General features: G+C 41.5%; 1 protein-coding gene across 5 annotated transcripts; it reads left to right on the top strand.

The window, feature by feature from the left end:
- The first annotated feature begins 980 nt into the window (after window positions 1–980).
- Window positions 981–19,429, top strand: ZNF475 (zinc finger protein 475). 5 transcript variants are annotated; one of them, XM_079995779.1, is made up of 6 exons: window positions 981–1,145; window positions 6,460–6,602; window positions 8,017–8,207; window positions 8,396–9,304; window positions 13,879–14,059; window positions 18,824–19,429. In XM_079995779.1, exons 4-6 carry the CDS (start codon window positions 8,657–8,659, stop codon window positions 18,973–18,975), a joined length of 981 nt encoding a protein of 326 aa, XP_079851905.1. In that variant the 5' UTR covers window positions 981–1,145; window positions 6,460–6,602; window positions 8,017–8,207; window positions 8,396–8,656; the 3' UTR covers window positions 18,976–19,429. The 5 variants fall into 5 exon arrangements, with proteins under 5 accessions (XP_079851905.1, XP_079851908.1, XP_079851907.1 ...); XM_079995782.1 differs by lacking the exon at window positions 6,460–6,602; XM_079995781.1 differs by lacking the exon at window positions 8,017–8,207 and having other exon boundaries at window positions 6,489–6,602.
- Window positions 19,430–19,830: the final 401 nt, after the last annotated feature.

Genomic DNA, 19,830 nt, shown 5'->3' with positions numbered 1-19,830 from the left:
AGTAATTGGTGATTTCAATTACCCTCATGTAGACTGGCTAAATGCATGTTCCAGGACCAGTCACAACAAAAAGGCAACATTTCTAGATACTGTAAAAGACTGTGCCCTGAAACAGAGGGTAGTGGAATTGAGCAGAGAGCAGGTAACACTTGCCTTAAATTGCATTGTTCTAGTTTGTAGCTATTTTGCAGCTGGGATCTCATACTGGTAAATTCCAGGTTGCACAATTCAAGTAGAATTGCTGCTTTTGTGCCGCAAAGCAAAAAGAAAACTCGCTTCTTAAAAAAATGGACTTTTTTGCAGTAAGAAGAGTGATGAAATAGCATTGCTTTGCACAACGTCATATAACTTCACTGACTTAAGGTAGTAGCCTCTTCCACATATTTTCTTTCTTTCTTTCTAATTCTTTATTGATTAAAAAATTACATATCTATACAAACATTATATGCTATCTTTTTACATATGAAGAAAAAGAAAATTATGTAGAGAGTAGAAAATTTCTACAGGAACAAAAAAGAGGAAAAGAAAAAAAATAAAGAAATAACAAAGATACAAAGAAAATCAAAAGAGGAAAAGAAAAGACAAGACAACATTATTTACACAATAAAAGTGTTGATCGACACAATCCTTCCCATCCTTCTCATTGTGCTGTAATATATCCACATATTTTCTAAATGAATTCTACATGTTAAGTGTGTGTTAATAGCAAGCCTGAAGTTCTGCATGAAGTTCCTTCGCTCCTTCTCTCTGCAGCACAGTCCATTTCAATAATTCCGCAGCAGTTGGAGCAGGAGAAAGGGAATTTTCATTCAAACCACCACATTTCCCCATGATGAACTTTAGGAAAATTTCTGCGTTCACTTCTAAATATTGTTCCCGCATACACCTGTCTCCCACACTTCCCAAACAATGCAGTTGACCAATCAGCTTCGCAGGAGCACTGTGAATTCACTTTTGTTGATATGTAGCTAGGCAACGGGTCAGTGACAAAAGAGAACTTGCCATTTCTGTAGCAACGCAAGATGCTAACGTACTAATTTCTTAAATAAGAAAGGATATGCTAAGACCTAATGCTTTGTTTCTGCTTATTCCTCAGTGTGCACAAAGGAATCATTATGTGGGAGTTTAAGTACTGAGATTTTAAGGTAAGAACAAGGAACAAAGAGAAGAAATGTAACTACCGGGAGGTCAGCTCAATAAAACATATCCCTGTTTTGGATGAGGTTGAGCTATTGATCCCAATGAACCTCTTTTAATAGGTATAGCATGTTCATAGCATAGGATTTATTTTATTTGACCAATATGTATATAATGCTTGATTATAAAAATAATAATCTGTAAGCAGTTTGCAACTAGTGAAAGGTTTACTCCATTGCAATAAATTAAATTGCAAATATGAGATTCCTGGTATTTTAATAGGATCACTGGTATCTATCTCATGAAGTAATATAGGAAAACTATTTGAGGGCTTTCATGTTTTATTAATGATCAAAAGGGAATAATAATAATAATAATAATAATAATAATAATAATAATAATAATTCACTTTGCCACGCCAGAGGAAGCAGCACTGGCTCCTAGTAACTTTCAGTGCCAGATGTAACAAACAGAAAAAATAAAGTGTTCTACTAATTATTTTTAAGTGTAATCCTGATCATATTAAGCTAGTGCAAAATACAGAACTTCATTTTTGAGCACTATATAACCTGAAACATACCATTGCCTTTTCAATGGTAGAAAAGTTATAATACGATCACATTCGAATGACATGAAAATATAAGCTGATAAACAAATGTTTCACCATGTTCACAGTGTTCGTAATCATCAGAATTAGAACTAACAGCTCTTTGAAAGCGAACTCTGACAATTCTGGCCACTGGATGTAACTGTAACGATTTCCAGGGACACATTTTTGCTAGAAAAGTCAGACACCATGTATTTGAACATCATGGTAATTTTTCCCTATTATTTGTTTCATTTTATACTAACATGCATAACATATTCTGAGATTACTAAGAAGACTAGTTAAATGATTATTTACAGTGTGTATATTTGTTTCCTTTCATATTGCTGTGAATATTTGGAAATTATTAAGAGGACTTCTTAAATGATTATTTACAGTGTACACAGCAAGCAGATCCAACACACACGCACCATTTCTTCATTAGATATTTAGCAATTAAGTCTTTGTGTTTGTAGTCTGAAGAAGAACAGTTTGGCTTCCAACCGGATGAAGTTGTTTATTTTTGGCAAATACAGATTTTCATTTAATATACCATGCACAATGTTGGTTGCATCCCTTAATGAAAGTTGCAGCGGATGGAACTATGATATACTTCTCTCTAAAACCTCAGATTTTAATGAGGTACTGCTATGTGAGGAACTGCAAGACAGGAAACAAGGGCCCTTTTGCAGTGATGAAAATTAGGAGCAAAGTAGAAGTTGCCCGCAGTGAAACTGTCAAGGCTTAGTGGGGATGACTGAAGATATCTCTGCACCACACATGATCAAATTCAGAAACCCCATAAAAACAAGAAACATTTCAGGAGACTCGACCTCCATGAAGTAAAAGGCATGTAACATGGATGGTCAGACCTTTAGATGTAATCACAGAGGTTGTTGTTGTTGTTGTTGTTGTTGTTGTAGTTGTTGTTGTTATCATCATTGTTGCTGTTGTGCCCTGCCATCTGATTCAGTTGCCCCAGCCACTCTGGGTGGCTTCCAAGAAATACAAAAGCATGATAATGATAATGATAATGATAATGATAATGATAATGATAATGATAATGATAATGATAATGATAATGATAATGATAATAATTTATTTATACCCCGCCCATCTGGCTGGGATTCCCCAGCCACTCTGGGCGCTCCCAACCAAATATTAAAAACACGATAAAACATCAAACATTAAAAACTTCCCTAAACAGGGCTGCCTTCAGATGTCTTCTAAAATTCAGATAGTTGTTTATTTCCTTGACATCTGATGGGAGGGCGTTCCACAGGGCGAGCACCACCACCAAGAAGGCCCTCTGCCTAGTTCCCTGTAACCTCACTTCTCGCAGGGAGGGAACCGCCAGAAGGCATCAAACATTAAAAAGACCAAAATATAGAGAACACCGGCAATTCATGTGATCCACGAATCCCTACTCTGCTGTAGAAGAAACACAATATCACTTTGAGCCATCCCCTCACCCTAGCAAAACTGCATTCCTTTATGGAACTTCCAAGTCAATTCTGACAATGGCCAAGAGTGTCACACTTGTCCTTTTTTCTTTTTTCTTTGTCTAAACACTGCTTAAAAACAAAATTTATCGGCATGTATAAAAGAACAATATGCAGTCGAACTTTGAAAGTCAAACGGAATCTGTTCTGGAAGTCCATTCGACTTCCAAAATGTTTGAAAACCAAAGTGTGGCTTCCGATTGGCTGCAGGAAGCTCCTGCAGCCAGTCTGAAGCTGCGGAAGCCCCATCGGACGTTTGGCTTCCAAGAGAACGTTAAAAACAGAGCACTCACTTCCAGGGTTGCAGTGTTCAGGAGCCAAAACCTTTGAGAACTAAGCTGTTCGAAAACCAAGGTAGGATTGTAGTTATTTTGATGGGTCTAAACAGAGATTTCAGTCTTCTTCAGCAACCCGCAGGAAATGATTAAAATAATCAGAGGCCTTTCAGCAAGGCCTTTTTGTATCTTTAGCTACATCTCATGATCTGAAAAATCAAAGCAGCAAAAATGAAGTTATACTGCATATTTTTCCAGAGAGGAGAGGTACTGGCCAATGTTTGTTTGATTGTTTGCCAGTGTGGAAAATCTGGACCTCTGAAGCTTGTGAAATCATATTGATGTATCTGCCGATAAGCAGCAAGAAACCAATAAATTTCCAAAAACAAAAGGAAGGAATCTAAAGGCAGCAATACAAATTTTTCACAGTTAAAGCTGAAGGAGTTTTGTTTGTTTGTTTGTTTGTTTGTTTGTGGGTGCTTCTGTGCAATGATATATCATGTTGTTGTTGTTGTTTAGTCATTTAGTCGTGTCCGACTCTTCGTGACCCCATGGACCAGAGCATGCCAGGCACTCCTGTCTTCCACTGCCTCCCACAGTTTGGTCAGACTCATGTCTGTAGCTTCGAGAACACTGTCCAACCATCTCATCCTCTGTCGTCCCCTTCTCCTTGTGCCCTCCATCTTTCCCAACATCAGGGTCTTTTCCAGGGAGTCTTCTCTTCTCATGAGGTGGCCAAAGTATTGGAGCCTCAGCTTCACTATCTGTCCTTCCAGTGAGCACTCAGGGCTGATTTCCTTAAGAATGGATAGGTTTGATCTTCTTGCAGTCCATGGGACTCTCAAGAGTCTCCTCCAGCACCATAATTCAAAAGCATCAATTCTTCGGCGATCAGCCTTCTTGATGGTCCAGCTCTCACTTCCATACATCACTACTGGGAAAACCATGGCTTTAACTATACAGACCTTTGTTGGCAAGGTGATGTCAATGCTTTTTTATATCATATATATCTGATATATCATGATACTCCTAAAAAACTTTAAGAACTTGGTTGTTCTTCCATTCTTCAGTCTGAAGGCAGATAAAGTGAATCCCCACTTAGACAGGGATTACGTTCTGGTGCCACACGCACATAAGTGAAATTTGCAAAAGTAGGGAGCACCCTCTAAAGAGCCGTTAAATGATCTCTCTGCTCCTCTCACTCCAATCCAGATAAAAAATACTGCAACTAAAATATCCACAACTGGAATTGAAGCTCTGGGGCTGGCAGAAGGCTGGAGGAAGTGCAGGAATGCTGTTACTGCTGCACTACAATGGTGCTGTGGTCTAAACCACTGAGTCTCTTGGGCTTGCCAATTGGAAGGTTGGCGGTTCAAATCCCCGCGACGTGCTGAGCTCCCATTGCTCTGTCCCACCTCCTGCCAACCTAGCAGTTTGAAAGCACACCAGTGCAAGTAAATAAATAGGTACACCTGCAGCAGGAAGGTAAACAGCGTTTCTGTGCACTCTGGTTTCCGTCACGGTGTCCTGTTGCACCAGAATCAGTTTAATCATGCTGGCCACATGACCTGGAAAGCTGTCTGTGGACAAATGCCAGCTCCCTCAGCCTGAAAGCGAGATGAGTGCTGCAACCCCATAGTCGCTTTTGACTGGACTTAACCATCAAGGGGTCCTTTACTTTTTTACTTTTACTGTGCTGTTAGGCATGGAAGCTGAGCAGCCTAAACAAAGCCCCGCTGTATCACCAGTCTCTTCTCTGCTCTCACTGAAGCCCTCTTTCGGCTCTGGGGAGGGTCTCCCCACACGCCATGAGGACATAGCTGTCAACTTTCCCCCCTTTTTAAGGGAAATCCTATTCAGAATAAGGGACTTTCCCTAACAAAATTCCTATTGAATAGAAATCAAAATGGATTGCGGCACTGTGGCTGATCTAATTACCTAGCAGGCACGACGACGTTTCTTTCAACCCAAATCAGTGTTAAAAGGACTCAGAACTGACAGATGGATTTCTGTGAAGCATTTATACCTGGTGGGATCCTGAGAGATGGGGGAAGAGAGAACCTCTTCTTTACAGATAAATTTTTTACAGATCAATAGAGGAAAAAAACTAAAGAGCCCTCATGTGTATGTACATGAGTTTTATATCCAAAGACATCCATGAAGCAAACAAAAGAATCCTTTTCCTGTGAAGTTTTCCCTCACATGAAATCTATACATTTTAGCCGACTGTCATATTTCCTCTCGCCCCTAAGCACTTGACCGAACCATTAGGATTACTGCTTAGAGAAAAGGCTACTCTTGGAGATTAGTGAGAACCATATTGTGAGAGACTTTGAAAAGATTAATGGAAATTTAAACCACAGGAGAGCTCTTCCTCATAGAATTTTTTTTTTGAAATGTAGATGAACTAAATTTGGATTAGTTGCTCTTCGATTGTGAGATATTACATATGAAGTAGCGCCTTCTGGCAGCATCTAGATGAGCTTCTGTATTTCTATGCATTGTCTTATTTGGATCCAGATAGTCCATTACATTGAAATTTATTTTCATTAAAAGCACATGGTTTATGAATTAAGGCCATCGCGGAGGACTGCTGATGGCTCAAGCATTGTCCAAAAGAAGATCGATGACCCATATTTGGCTACCGCTCGCTTTTGTCTTTGCGTTCAGAAAGAAAGATACACTTTGTCATGCCTTTTATAGAGAAAACTTAATTTACTTTTAAAAACCTTATACGCTTTCTAGTCGACGGGAAACATGATGGAGGGTTTCAGATTTACGGATGTGAACTTACAGGACATTTCCAACTTGGCAGAAAGGAAAAGAGATCAAATGGTGTAATCCCCCAAATAAAGCATAAATCTATTATGAAACGTATCCAGCAGAGATCTTGGAAGTCCAACAAGAGGCTATATTGTTAACAGGTTGTTTATGGTTTCTCTTCTTGACTGATTCATAGCTTGACTCATTCAACATTCTTTACCCCAGAGCCTGCATTACTGCTTGAAATTATTGTAAAGGGGAACAGCTTGATCATCCATGATACACATCTATCCATGGAAAATGGACTGGTGGATAAAGCCTTAGCTGGGTGAAACACAGGTAATGTTCCGAGATACTCCTTTCCCATGACCCTCTAGTAAGCTTTGCCTTTTCTTTCTCCATGACTTGAAAAAGGTTTCACTTGCTCACAATTATCTGGGGTCTCCTAAAAATAGTTTGGGGCACATTCAAGTTGCATTACTACTTACTGAACCACTTTTATTATTTTACCGTTATTACAACTACTACAGCAGCCGTCGAGGGCAAGAAGGATAGTTCGCCACGATATGCAAATGCTTTAAACATATCATTCGCTTCCTAATGATACTGCAAATGGCAACCCACTAGAAAATACTTAAGCCACACATTCTGATGTCTAGCTAGCAGCGTTCCATCAATGGAATTGCTGTGGGGAACATCATAGGAACTAGCAATGTCTTTCATGACAGGAAAACATTGCAATTAAGGAACACTGATGTATCAATTTGTAACAACAATTCCAGGAGATCAACTCTTCAAAAAGATATATACAGTGGTACCTCGGGTTAAGAACTGAATTCTTTCTGGAGGTCTGTTCTTAACCTAAAACTGTTCTTAACCTGAAGCACCACTTTAGCTAATGGGGCCTCCTGCTGCTACCGCGCCGCCGGAGCACGATTTCTGTTCTCATCCTGAAGCAAAGTTCTTAACCTGAAGCATTATTTCTGGGTTAGGGGAGTCTGTAACCTGAAGTGTATGTAACCTGAAGCGTATGTAACCCGAGGTACCACTGTACATATGAGAAGGAAATATTATACGTATATATATGTGTGTGTGTGTGTGTGTGTGTGTGTGTGTATAATGTTTTGACTGTTAGTTGAAACAAATTCCTGGTTATATGGTTTACGTATCCTCCAACATTTCTCCAATGAGAATAGGGATGTCCTGTTCCATAACAACAACAATAATAATATTTGTTATTTATTTATACCCCACCCATCTGACTGGGTTGCCACTCTGGGTGGCTTCAAACATATATAAATACGTAATAAAACATTAAACATTTTAAAAAACTTCCCTGTACAGGGCGGGCTTCAGATGTCTTCTAAAAGTTGTTTAGTTACTTATCTCCTCAGCTTGGGAGTCGCATAACTCCATAGCCTCCAACATTTCTCTGATGAAAACAGGACATCCAGGGCCTTTTTTGCAGCTGGAACTCGCCAGAACTCAGTTCTGGCACCTCTCAAGTGGGTGCCATTGCTATTATAAGATGACAAGGGAAGCAGGACTTTCTGAGATCAAATAAGAAACCAGGATGGCTTCTGTAAATCCAGGACTGTCCCTGGAAAATAGGGACACTTGGAGGGTCTGACTTATGAATTCAGGCAAATGCAACAGACAAATGTTTTAGTAGCTACTGTGCCTTCTCAGTGTTATGGACAGGATTTACTTTGTCTTATTATTACAGGTGTTTTATTTCTTTTGTCTTGTACAGAATCAACTTAATGTAACACACGAGGCTGTACAATGTGGCAACACCAATAGTTATAACTATGAATGCAGAATAAAAAAAAAATGTTTGGAAGAATGACAGTGAAGTGACCGACAAAAACCACGCAAAAGCACAAACCTATACATGCTTACTCAGAAGTAAGCCCCACAGTGGTGAGTGGGGCTTACTCCCAGGTAAGTGTGTACAGATTGCAGCTGAAATGTTATATATGCAGAAATGCTCAACATAAAAATATTGCATTTGGCCACACTAGTTATTTTACTCTCTCTCTCTCTCTTTTAAAAAAATGTTTTAAAACAATTAAACATCTGCCTACAACTTACCGTGTTTTTACATACATATTCCTCCTATTTTTTTCCAGGATTTTAAAAAATAGACACTAAAAAAATAGTAAAACAGAAAAAACACCACAAAAAGGCAACATTGCTGGGAGTGTTAGAACACTGCAAATGTGCTCAGATCTATCACAGCTGCCCTCTGTTTTAGGATCTTGTACCTCTTTATCCCAGAGAGCTTCATTGTTTTTAAAGGAACAACAGGTCAACCAAAAGACAACCACAAAGTCCAAACAAGAAACACTACATAAATCCAGACATCCTGTTAATGGAACATTGTTGACTTCATGGAAACGGCTTTAATGAAAAAGACTCTGAGCAAACACAATAAAACACTGCCCAATGCTGGAAAAGTCCTTGCTAATATCTCCACCAGCTCATCTTTAAGACAGGCTTCAAAATCCACTGTTTCAGATCCTTCCATGCTCTTGTCAGGAGTGGGTTTAAATTCTACCCTTAAAACAAGTGCTGGGAAGAAGAGGCCGGGGACTGTGGTGGTATCAAAACGATCAAGTACTGGGGGCGTGTCTCAGGATCAGTGGGATCGGCCCGTCATTCCCCCGAGAAGACCTGGCTTCAGGATCTGCCATATCTGTGGCAAAGAGTTTGGGTCACAATCTCTTCCTATCCACGAGCCAAAATGCCTGGAGAAGTGGCAGATAGAAAATGATAAACTGCCCAAACATCTCAGAAGACCACCGCCCGTTAAACCTCAGGCTCTTCCTGGAGGATCTCTTGGTACGATGGCTGAAAACGCAGCAGCTGCTCAAAGTTACAAGCTCCTACCCTGTGAACACTGTGGCCGTACTTTTCTTCCAGATCGTCTTGCTGTACACCAAAAGAGTTGCAAACCAAAAGCCAGTTCAGGTCCTTCAAGCTACAGCTCCTCTAAATCACATAGATCCACTGGGCCTGCATCTTCCACCTCAGACAAGGTAATTTAGAAGGCATCACACCTACGAAAAAAGCAAAATTGTTTCCTGTGCAAATTCCACCTTGGCATTCCAGTGCCGTTGAAGTTAATGGTAAAACCTTCACTATTGACTTCAATCAAGCTAGGAGATCATTTCAGGGACTGTAAATGAGTGAGTAGCCTTAAACAAGCCTAAGGTGATGGCAGGGTCACTTTCCATGTTCTGAATAAGTTATCAGCAGAAATGCAGATTTCATAGTAAGCACATTGCTTGTATAAGAAAAACATCACAACCATGGTTTTTGTAGTGATGGTAGCAGTGATTTAATTAACATGAAGTTCAGTGTTTATATAAACCATATTAGACATTTTTGGTTTCTAAAATGCTATAGATAACGACGGAACGATGTTCAAGTTTAAGGTTGGTGGCTTAACTCAAGTTTGCGACACAGCACAAATATAGGCAAGCAGATGGCACAGATTTTCCACTGAAACTCACGTAGAAACCATAATTAAAACAAAAAAGCACTTAGAGCCATACCAACATATAATTCTGCTTGTGAAAGGACCCATGAAATCCTTTTCATATATTCTGAATGTTGGTTTAATGGATGTGGACAGATGCTTGCAGTTCTCGTCCTACGGAGTTTGCAAGGAATCCTTCACCTCAGCTTGCCCTCTAATTGTGATTTATTTATGGGAATTCGGGGGATAAAATACATTTGTCAAGCAGCCGATATGAATAAAAAGGCTGTGAGCATCTGCTAAGTGCTATAAATTCAAAGAATCCATCCCCTTGGAGTACAGGTTTTTACTTTGCATCTCTCTGAGGTTGAATTAACATGTGCAAAGTCGAACAGCATTAGATACTTTTGTGGGAGTTACTCATTTGTACACAAATAGTGTACAAATGGACATTACATGAAGGACACTGCTGAGTGAATTCAAGAAGGTACCTCAACATCGTTTGTTGCTTGGCTTTCTAGTCAGAAAGAAGTTGTAATTCTTCTTGTCGTGAGCCAAGGCAGAGAGGACTAAACTCTGGCCATGTTCTCCGTAGCAACAATTCATGATGTATTGTTATGTTTCATATATTCCTGGTCTTCTCTTTGTAGTTATTAGTCACTTTTATATCAAAAAAGGTCAATTCTATATGAAAGGAGAAATGGGAAGGAATATGGAAGACAAAGAAAAAGCAAAAAAATAATCTGAGTAATACGATATCCTATAATTTTAAATCTGAAAGTGACGAAGAAGAAAACTGGATTCAGATATTAACCAACTCCCCCATTTTTAATTGCTGTAACCTTCCCCCCCAAAATGGCCCAAGAATCTACAGAGAATTCACAGCTATCTATTAATTACTGGCAATTCTTTATGTAATTAGGGGGCAATCGTCAACCAGATGAGGGCACAGAACTACATTCAGAGTCGGTTTCTTCCACCCACGCACCCATCTCGGTGCATGCGTTCCTATAAAGTTCATGTACTAGCAACATCCTAGCATATAGTTGCTTAATTTATTTGTTTATAATAACTATTTTTTAATGTTAGCTTTTTAAAGTATGGCAGGTTTAAAAAGGAGTTTGAGGGCTTTTGGGAGGGGATCCTAAACAAAAGACTTACTGAAGTATTTCACTGTAGGCATACTATTGAATTACTGTATGGCGTATGACAGTAAGAATTTGTCTCCCTTGGCATTTTCTTGCAATACTTGCATTTCCTTTGTTTCTTTTCTCTGAACCTTCTCATGGGATTAGCATCTTCATTGAAGTCAGCCAGACAAAACATTTGGGAAGGTGGCACAGCTATATTATAAATCTGAACCAACTTCAAACCAGTTTAAATGTCACAGCTTCCCATTAGAGGATTCAGGGAATTGTTGTGCTGCGAAGGAACTTGGTATGCCCTCAAAAACCGATAGCTTCCTTTGTGTGTCAATCGAGTTTGTATTTGAAGTATAGAATGCTGGAGAAATGGAAAGACACTTACAACCAAGCTCTCTTGAGCCATACTTAGCCAAGTTGTTGAAGAACACGCTCTATTCATCTATGGAGGTATAAGATTGATAGGCGTGAAAACAGGTCAGTGGAAACTGCCGTTGGCCTTCCTCTACAAAGTTGGACTGAAGGGGACAAAAAATTAGAAGGGAAAGATAGTGGTAGCATAGAGATGGAAGGGAATTGGGGCTGGTGAAGATCCTGGTTTGAGTTGAACAGAAAACATTGGGTATGTCTTCGCACATACACATTTCCATCCCATAAAGAGCAGGACTGAAGAGATGGCAGACCATAACTTCCACAATGTATTTAGAACGCTTGTTCTGAAGGACTCTCTAAAAGGTCTGGTCATAATAATAATCATTGCTGTTCCCCTCAATTAAGCAGGGCACAGTGCCCATAGCAGGACAATAAATTTGTCCCATTGCATTGTTATGCTAGACCTCATTTTCTTCTGATTCCCTCACTAAGTGTTTCCTGAATTGTAGAGTCAAGCCAGTTTGCCTGTAATGGGTTTGTTAGGCCAAAGTTGTTATTTTGTAATCCAATTGGTAATGGAATGAATGGGCTCATTTGGATTAACTAAGCCTGATTATATCTTCAGTAAACAGCCTAAGCCTCATAGACTTTGGCTGTGCTGGTCAGTTTTGATAGCCCTGTTCTCAAATCCAGCTTACTGATGCAATGGAAATGTAAACAACCCTTCCACAGATAGTCTCAAAATCTAGTTCCCCGCTGCAAAGAAAGGGGGCACAGTTATTTTGTAGGGCATATGTCTCCATTTCCTGCGTAAATCACAATTGCATGCTTTTGATGTCTTTTTCGTTGCTCTCTTTGTCAATATATGGTAAAAATTTCATTCTGAAATTTCATTGGTTGTATCTTGACTATCTGGTGCTGCCATCTGCTGTCTTTTCCCTGTTCTATGTCTGTTTCCAAAATAAAAGCATATTTTGGCCTGCCGTCTTTTCTCTGTCACTGCACAGAACCAAAGGTCCAAATCTTTTTCTACTTCAGTCTTTGCCAACTTGGCGCCTTCCAGATGTTTTGGACTACAACTCCCAGTGGCCATTTGTTGGCCAAAACATCTGGAGGGCAAAGGTTGACAAAGTCTGTTCTATGCTGTCATTAGAAGCTGAGCCACTGGAACCATGTTTTCCCAAAATGTGAGGAGTGGGGGGAGGGCAGAATTTTGAACCCTCTGTGCTTCCTATCCTTATCTCTGCACTTAATTTCCAGCATTAGGTAAAGGTAAAGGGACTCCTGACCATTAGGTCCAGTCGTGGCCAACTCTGGGGTTGTGGCGCTCATCTCGCTTTATTGGCCGAGGGAGCCGGCATACAGCTTCCGGGTCATGTGGCCAGCAAGACTAAACCGCTTCTGGCGAACCAGAGCAGCTCACGGAAATGCCGTTTACCTTCCCGCCGGAGTAGTACCTATTTATCTATTTGTACTTTGACATGCTTTCAAACTGCTAGGTTGGCAGGAGCTGGGACCGAGCAATGAGAGCTCACCCCGTCATGGGGATTCGAACTGCCGACCTTCTGATCAGCAAGTCCTAGGCTCTGTGGTTTAACCCACAGTGCCACCTGCGTCCCTCTATTGTTGTAGTAGCATACACAAATTATTGGAACGGAGACTGAGTAACGAATAAACTCTCCTATTCTCCTTCTGCTGTAAGGGAAATTTTCTGCCAATCACATTTTCTTCAGTTTTCTCCAGTTTTTCCATTCTGCCCTGGCCCCTAAAGGTTGGGGATTCCTGCAGAAGAAGAACTCGTGCCTTGCATTTATAAGATTCCAAATCGGCTCTCAAAATCTCAGCTAAAGGCTCTTTCGTACTTACACTAGGAAATATCACATACGTAAGCCCCTCAAGAATTGTTTCCAGTCACCATTGTGGGTACTTGTCTAGGTAGACCGTGGTCCAGCTTAGTAGAAGTCATTCATCATACCCACCAAGTGCCCTGGTGAAAATGGGACACCCCGTTTTTTCATGTGAGATCATGGCGGCCATTTTGGGTGCCGCGCTTATTCACTGCAGTCTCTCACCACAAAAAGTACTTTTTTCTGGCGTGAGATCACAGCACAGGTCACATGACTCTCTCGGAAGACACACATCCTCATTTTTTATTTGAGAAAGTTGGATGGTATGTCATTTATCATACTGTTTAAACAAGCACCCTCTGCAAACCATTATTCAGAAAAAAGCTACACCATTCTGTTTGTTTTTTTGCAACAACCGAAGAAGCTATGATCTTAAGTCCCTTTCTTACCAACATTATCTTGAAGCTTACCTGCCATCTCCAAAGTAAATTTCAAAGGAATATTTGTTCCTAAAGAGCCCATTTGAAAGCTCTTAATATTAACCACTTCAAAACTAAATATAGTAACAGGTGTGAATTTTCTGCCAGGAATTCGCAACTGAATCCATATTTTTCAGGCACATTATTAAAATGTGTTATAAAGCATAAACACCCTCCATCTCCATCCTCCACTTTGTCAGCGGGATTCTTTCCAACAGCACAGACTGCTTGGGTTTTAAATGATTTTCTAAAATCAATTGCCTTTCTTTTAACTGAGCTTGTTGTCCACAGCCTGCATTTATACGGCGACCCCCAACCGTTATTTGCTACATTTGCGGCCGAGAGTATGGAACTCAATCCATAAGCATCCATGAACCGCAATGTCTGAAAAAATGGCACATTGAGAATGATCAGCTGCCAAAACACTTAAGACGACTCGAACCCAAGAAGCCAGAGGTCGTATCCATAGGAGGTAAGTTACCATCTCGAAAGATAAACACAGAGACAGCAGGAGAAAGGGCAGCATAAACATCCGCGAAAACCTTGCACCTTAATTTTTACTTTAACCGATCAAAGCTATGCTATTTACCTGGTTTCAAGTCTTCGCTCATTTAACAAAATCAATGGGATTTATAGTGTGGAAGTCAGCGCCTCGCTATTACAAGTTTCTGTCTGCGTTTGCATATCAGCTTGCCATCCGAAATCAGGGGTGTCAATATTTTTTGGAGGGGTGCACACCATTTGAATGGCAATGTCCATCAACCTTGGTGAGGCCCAGCCCCCCCCCCAATATTTTATTGAGGGGGAGCCAAAGAGACCTTGGCCCCTTGGAGATGGCTCCTATGGCTGGAATGATTCCCCCTCTCACTGCATGCTGTTCTGGGGGTGCTGCCCAAAAACACCACCCGCAGCCAATTTGGGGGGATGCGTGGGGAAGCCCCATGCTGCAATTGGATGAGCTTGCACAGTGCTTCTGCTGGCAGGGGTTGTGAGGTGAATCCCGGCCTATATTGCCGAAGGCCTGTTAATTATACTCATTCACATGTTAGCATAACGCTTGGAGCCACCAAATTCTGTGGCACGTGGTCTTCCATCAATAGAGGTGCCATCAGGAAGCACTTGAGAGCAGAAGTTTGGGATCTGTTCAGAAGGGGCCCCAAACACAACAGGACTGGACTGGCTAAGGCAACGGATTGAAGGGAGCTTAACCACATCGCCATCAAAAGAGCGCTCACCCCCTGCCACCAGACAGTTATGTCTAGAGACTAAAATTACCTATGTACACCTCTGCCCAGCACAGACCTTGAAAAGGTAGCTGATAACATCACCTCTGGAGAGGGTTTACATTGAATTGGTGTAAGCTTCAAAAACATGTCAGTGTGTTGTAGGAATTGCTCCTTCTGGTAATAATGCCTTTCCAGAGGCTTAAAGAGTCAGTGTGGTGTAGTGGTTAAGAGCGGTAGTCTCGTAATCTGGTGAACTGGGTTCACATCTCTGCTCCTCCACATGCAGCTGCTGGGTGACCTTGGGCCAGTCACACTTCTTTGAAGTCTCTCAGCCCCACTCACCTCACAGAGTGTTTGTTGTGGGGGAGGAAGGCAAAGGAGAATGTTAGCCGCTTTGAGACTCCTTCGGGTAGTGATAAAGTGGGATATAAAATCCAAACTCTTCTTCTTCTCTTCTTAGAAGCACCGCTTTTTTCGGGGGGGGGAGGTGCTGGTACTAACCAGCAAGCAGGGAAATGGGCCAGAACATGGGGGAGGGACATGGCCTGACATCAAGGCTGGGCAATGAGGATGGGTTGCCTTCAGGTGTCTTCTAAAAGTCAGATAGTTGTTTTATCTCCTTGACATCCAATGGGAAGGCGTTCCACAGGGCGGGCGCCACTACCGAGAAGGCCCTCTGCCTGGTTCCCAGTAGCTTCACTTCTCGCAGTGAGGGAACCGCCAGAAGGTCTTTGGAGCTGTACCTCAGTGTCTGGGCTGAACGATGGGGGTGGAGACACTCCTAGTGAGCTGAGCGTTGCCGCCCAGGTGAAGAGGCCTCTGCTGCCTGGGTTTGGGAAGCAGCTGGCAGGGCTACAGGACACTGCCAGAGCATCATGCCTCCTTCACTGAGCTGGGCAAATGTTTCCCGGGCTTGGGGAATGAGATGCCATGCTCTAATGGGGTTGGAGAGCCCTCCTGCTACCTTCCCAAAGCCTGTCCAGCTCTGGGAAGGAGGCAGCAGGGCTCTGGGACCCTGTCAGAGCATTGTGCCTCCTTCTCCAAACTCAGAAAGCATTTGGCCATCTTAGGAAAGGAGGCATGATGCTCTGAAAGGGTCCAAGAGCCCGTCCACCTCCTTCCTCCCTCTCCCAAAATGGTGGCAGTGCTGTGTACCATTGTGTACCCTTCAGAAAAAAGCACTGCTTAGAACTGGATGGTTTTCAACTTTCCTTATTCTAGCATTTGGAAGAGGAACACCTAGAATATAAATTCAACAGAGCATATAATTATTGATGGATGTAATAGTGGACAATTGATTTTAATGGTTATAGTAAAATATGCAGGGATGTAAGATATGTAAAACGAAGCATGGAAAGAGAAGAAGGGAAGTCATTGGATATTTTAAAGTTTGTAAAATGTTTATTTGAAATTGTAAAGCAGAAAAGTTAATAAAAGTTATTATTAACAAAAGCGAAAGAGGAATATCTAGATAACTAGATGTTGGACTCAGCTACATTGGACTGCAAGAAGATCAAACCTATCCATTCTTAAGGAAAGCAGCCCTGAGTGCTCACTGGAAGGACAGATCCTGAAGTTGAGACTCCAATACTTTGGCTACCTCATGAGAAGAGAAGACTCCTTGGAAAAGACCCTGATGCTGGGAAAGATGGAGGGCACAAGGAGAAGGGGACGACAGAGGACGAGATGGTTGGACAGTGTTCTCGAAGCTACCAGCATGAGTTTGACCAAACCGCGGGAGGCAGTGGAAGACAGGAGTGCCTGGCGTGTTCTGATCCATGGGGTCACGAAGAGCGGACACAACTAAACGACTAAACAACAACAACATTGGCAAAAAGATATTGCTTTATACACGTTGTTTATGCATTCTAACTCTGTGACACCAGATGGCGCTGGGGAGTTCCGTTTTTGCCAACCCAATTTCTCATACAAAGTTTGCAACGCGTTTAACTTGAAACGCTTCTTTGATGTGAATCTAGATCCAGCCATTCAAGCCTTCATATAGATCAGGGACGCTGGAACAACGTTGCCAAGCCAGAAGCTGTTTTTCTAATATTTGCATTGCCCCACACTGTTCGAAAGCCACTTGATCATCTGGCTGCACATTTGTAACATCCTTCGCTTACCAGTACATTCAGTGGGTGCTTCTCCCACAGCAGGAACACCTTTTCAAATGAAAAGCAGAACAAACCAAAATGATACTTAAAAATGTAAGCCAGTTTTCCATGATTACGGTGATTAACACCAAAACAATGAAAACCGCAGAGGTATCTGAAACTTTGAAGAACTAAGTAACAAAATCTTAGACAGGTTTTACAACTGTATCATGTGCAAGGCCTCTGAATACAAGTTAAAATCTGTGGCAGATTCCACTCTTACATATCAAAAGCCAACTATGGGACTCTCCTGGGATTCCATCTTAGCTGGGATCACCCTGAAACTCTATGAACTGCCTTATATAAACTGGTTGCTATTTTAAAAATGCTTTGCAACGATCACAGGGAGCCCGTTCTCTGTATCAGCTACAACTACCATCAACCCCAGTCAGCGGACAGAGTTTTTAAAGTGGAGGAAAGTGACTAGCAAAGAAAGGGTTAAGCCTCCCTGTCTCCATCATAAAGCACTTTCCCCCCAAAGTATATATATATATATATTTTGCAATGGAGAAGTAGCCGTCAGGCTAATGTGGCTGCAATGTAATGTGCAGTTTGGCCCTGAATGTTCCAAAGTATATAGAGAACACATTCATTTCCTGCAAATGAGAAGAATACTTGCTTCAGCCAAAAAAGGAACTCCAGTTGGTGAAAAGGAATATTAGGAACAGACGCATTAAGAGATCTAAGGCTTACTCTCATATGAAGCATTGAATGTGAATCACATTACAGCTCTCGGGCTTCTTATGGAAAAATCTGTATTTTTACTTGTCATATAAACAATGGAGTCGCGTTTGTGTGTGTGTGTGTGTGTGTTTTAAAAGTACTAGTTTTAAACAGATTTGGGCTCAGCCACTTGCATGCAAAATATAGATAAAACTTTCCAGGGCTTTTTTCCCCCCAGCCGGAGCTCAGTTCCGGCACCTCTCAGGTGGGCGCTGTTGCCATTATAATAAAACAAGGGAGGTGTTCCTAGTGAGTTCTGGCACCTCTTTTTCTAGAAAAATAGCACAGGTTGCTCCCTAAAGTACCATACCTTTTGGCAAAGGAAAACTATTCTCTGTTTCAAATAAAACTCTATAATTTTTTCACTATGCACTGCCAAGGAGGATTATACCGTAAGGTGTGGAAACTGTTGGTGTGAACTTATACAGTTGCTGTACAACCTCAGTTCGAGGTAGCTTGGTGAAAAGAGGCTTGAGACCCGTTTTAAGGCAAAAAGAGAAAGCAGGGGTTTGGATGCAAATTAGCCCATTTGAAATGGCCCGAATCTCTTGCCTTAATTGCAGATACTGCTCCAGCTGCAATAGTTGGACAACAGGGGGTGGGGTGAAAATGGACTTAAATTGAGATTTTTGCCTGTCTGGGTCTTTGTGTGAGCTCCCCTCAAAGTTACAGTGAAAGCAGCTTTGAAAAATGAAGCAAAATTGGATTGCTGACCCTAAGAACAGCACTGGGAGGGCATAATGAAGTATATAGAACACTCTGTGCTTTTCTCTTCCATCTCTTCGGTCAGTTCCCATTGGCTCATTAGGCAGCATTTGTAAGAAGGCCAAGTGGTGAAACTCACTGATATTTAAGTGTAGGAAAATGTGTTAATAATTAGTTAAGAATGTGTAACACAGCACATGCTGAAATGCTTTCTCCGTACATACAAGATGATTCAGTCTGTAGTTAACTTTATTTGACCCCTGAGACAATAAGCAGAGTTTTGGTGGGTTTTCGCTCTCATAAGGACTGTGATTTAGTTAAAACTGAAAGGCTCAGTCAACAGGTATTTCCTGAAAATATTTTCCATGCAAGTGGAGTATGGCTCTCCAGAATGAAAACTGATATTTTCTCTTCTTAATTTTCCAGCCAAAGGTTACTACGATCTGGATGCTTTAAACGAGTCTGCTTGGCAAAGTGCCCAGGCCCAGTTAGTTCCATGCAATATTTGTGGTCGTACCTTCCTGCCAGACAGGCTGATCGTTCACCAGCGCTCATGTAAGCCGAAGACACCGAAATAAAATGTTCCTCCTTTCATGCCAAAGTTTTTAAAGAACAAGACTCTTCTCTGACCTAGAGGTCAGAGGTCTCAGCAATGAAGAATCATAGCACTATGTCGAATCAAGTTCCAAAAATGACCTGTGTACAATTAACTGAATATTGATTATGTAGGTGAAATATGGACATGCCATTTCTAACAGTGTTTTGCAGCAGTGGTATTGACCACGCGGTCCATAAGGATGATGGGAGTTCAACATCTCCGGCGTTCTTCAGAGCAGACCGTGGCCTTAAGACTTCACAGTGAATACCATTGTTTCTCAAACACACTCTGTTATGAGGTAGCTATGCCTTTTCAGACCCAAGAGTTAGTAAATCATGTTTAAGAATACTTCTTTTTACTAAGGATGTTTCCGTTCAAAGGCCCTATCTGCAGCAAAATGAGGACAATAAAAGCTTTGGTAGGCTTCTTCAAAAGTGGGCATTCCATGTGTTTTGAAGACTAAATCTCCAATCTTGTTTCTCAGGTATTGACTCTAATGTTAGAGTTTACAGGCATCCATCCAGTCTTGTCTCCATAATATGAAGGAGCTTGGGTAATGGTCACATTTTCCTCCAATCTCTGTGAAAAGATTTGAATGTCAGCTTTGAGGCTCTGGTACTCAAGTTCAGTCCTGGCACCCATCTTATTTGCAGGATATGGAGAATCTCGGAAGTGTGTTCCCTTCCCCCAAAGAACTTCAGACAGGGTTGGCCCAACCCATGAGGCAAGGTGAGGTGACCGCCTTGGGTGGCAGGTTCCACAGGGGCAGGACATGTGGCCTCCAAGGAATGCATTGCTTACTACTCTGGTGGCACCTACAGCTGCATCGTGCTCA

Source organism: Podarcis cretensis (assembly GCF_951804945.1).
Source record: "Podarcis cretensis genome assembly, chromosome: 11".
NCBI classification, from domain to species: domain Eukaryota; kingdom Metazoa; phylum Chordata; class Lepidosauria; order Squamata; family Lacertidae; genus Podarcis; species Podarcis cretensis.
Note: the sequence above shows the minus strand (reverse complement) of the source record. Positions and strands in the feature narration are given on the sequence as shown.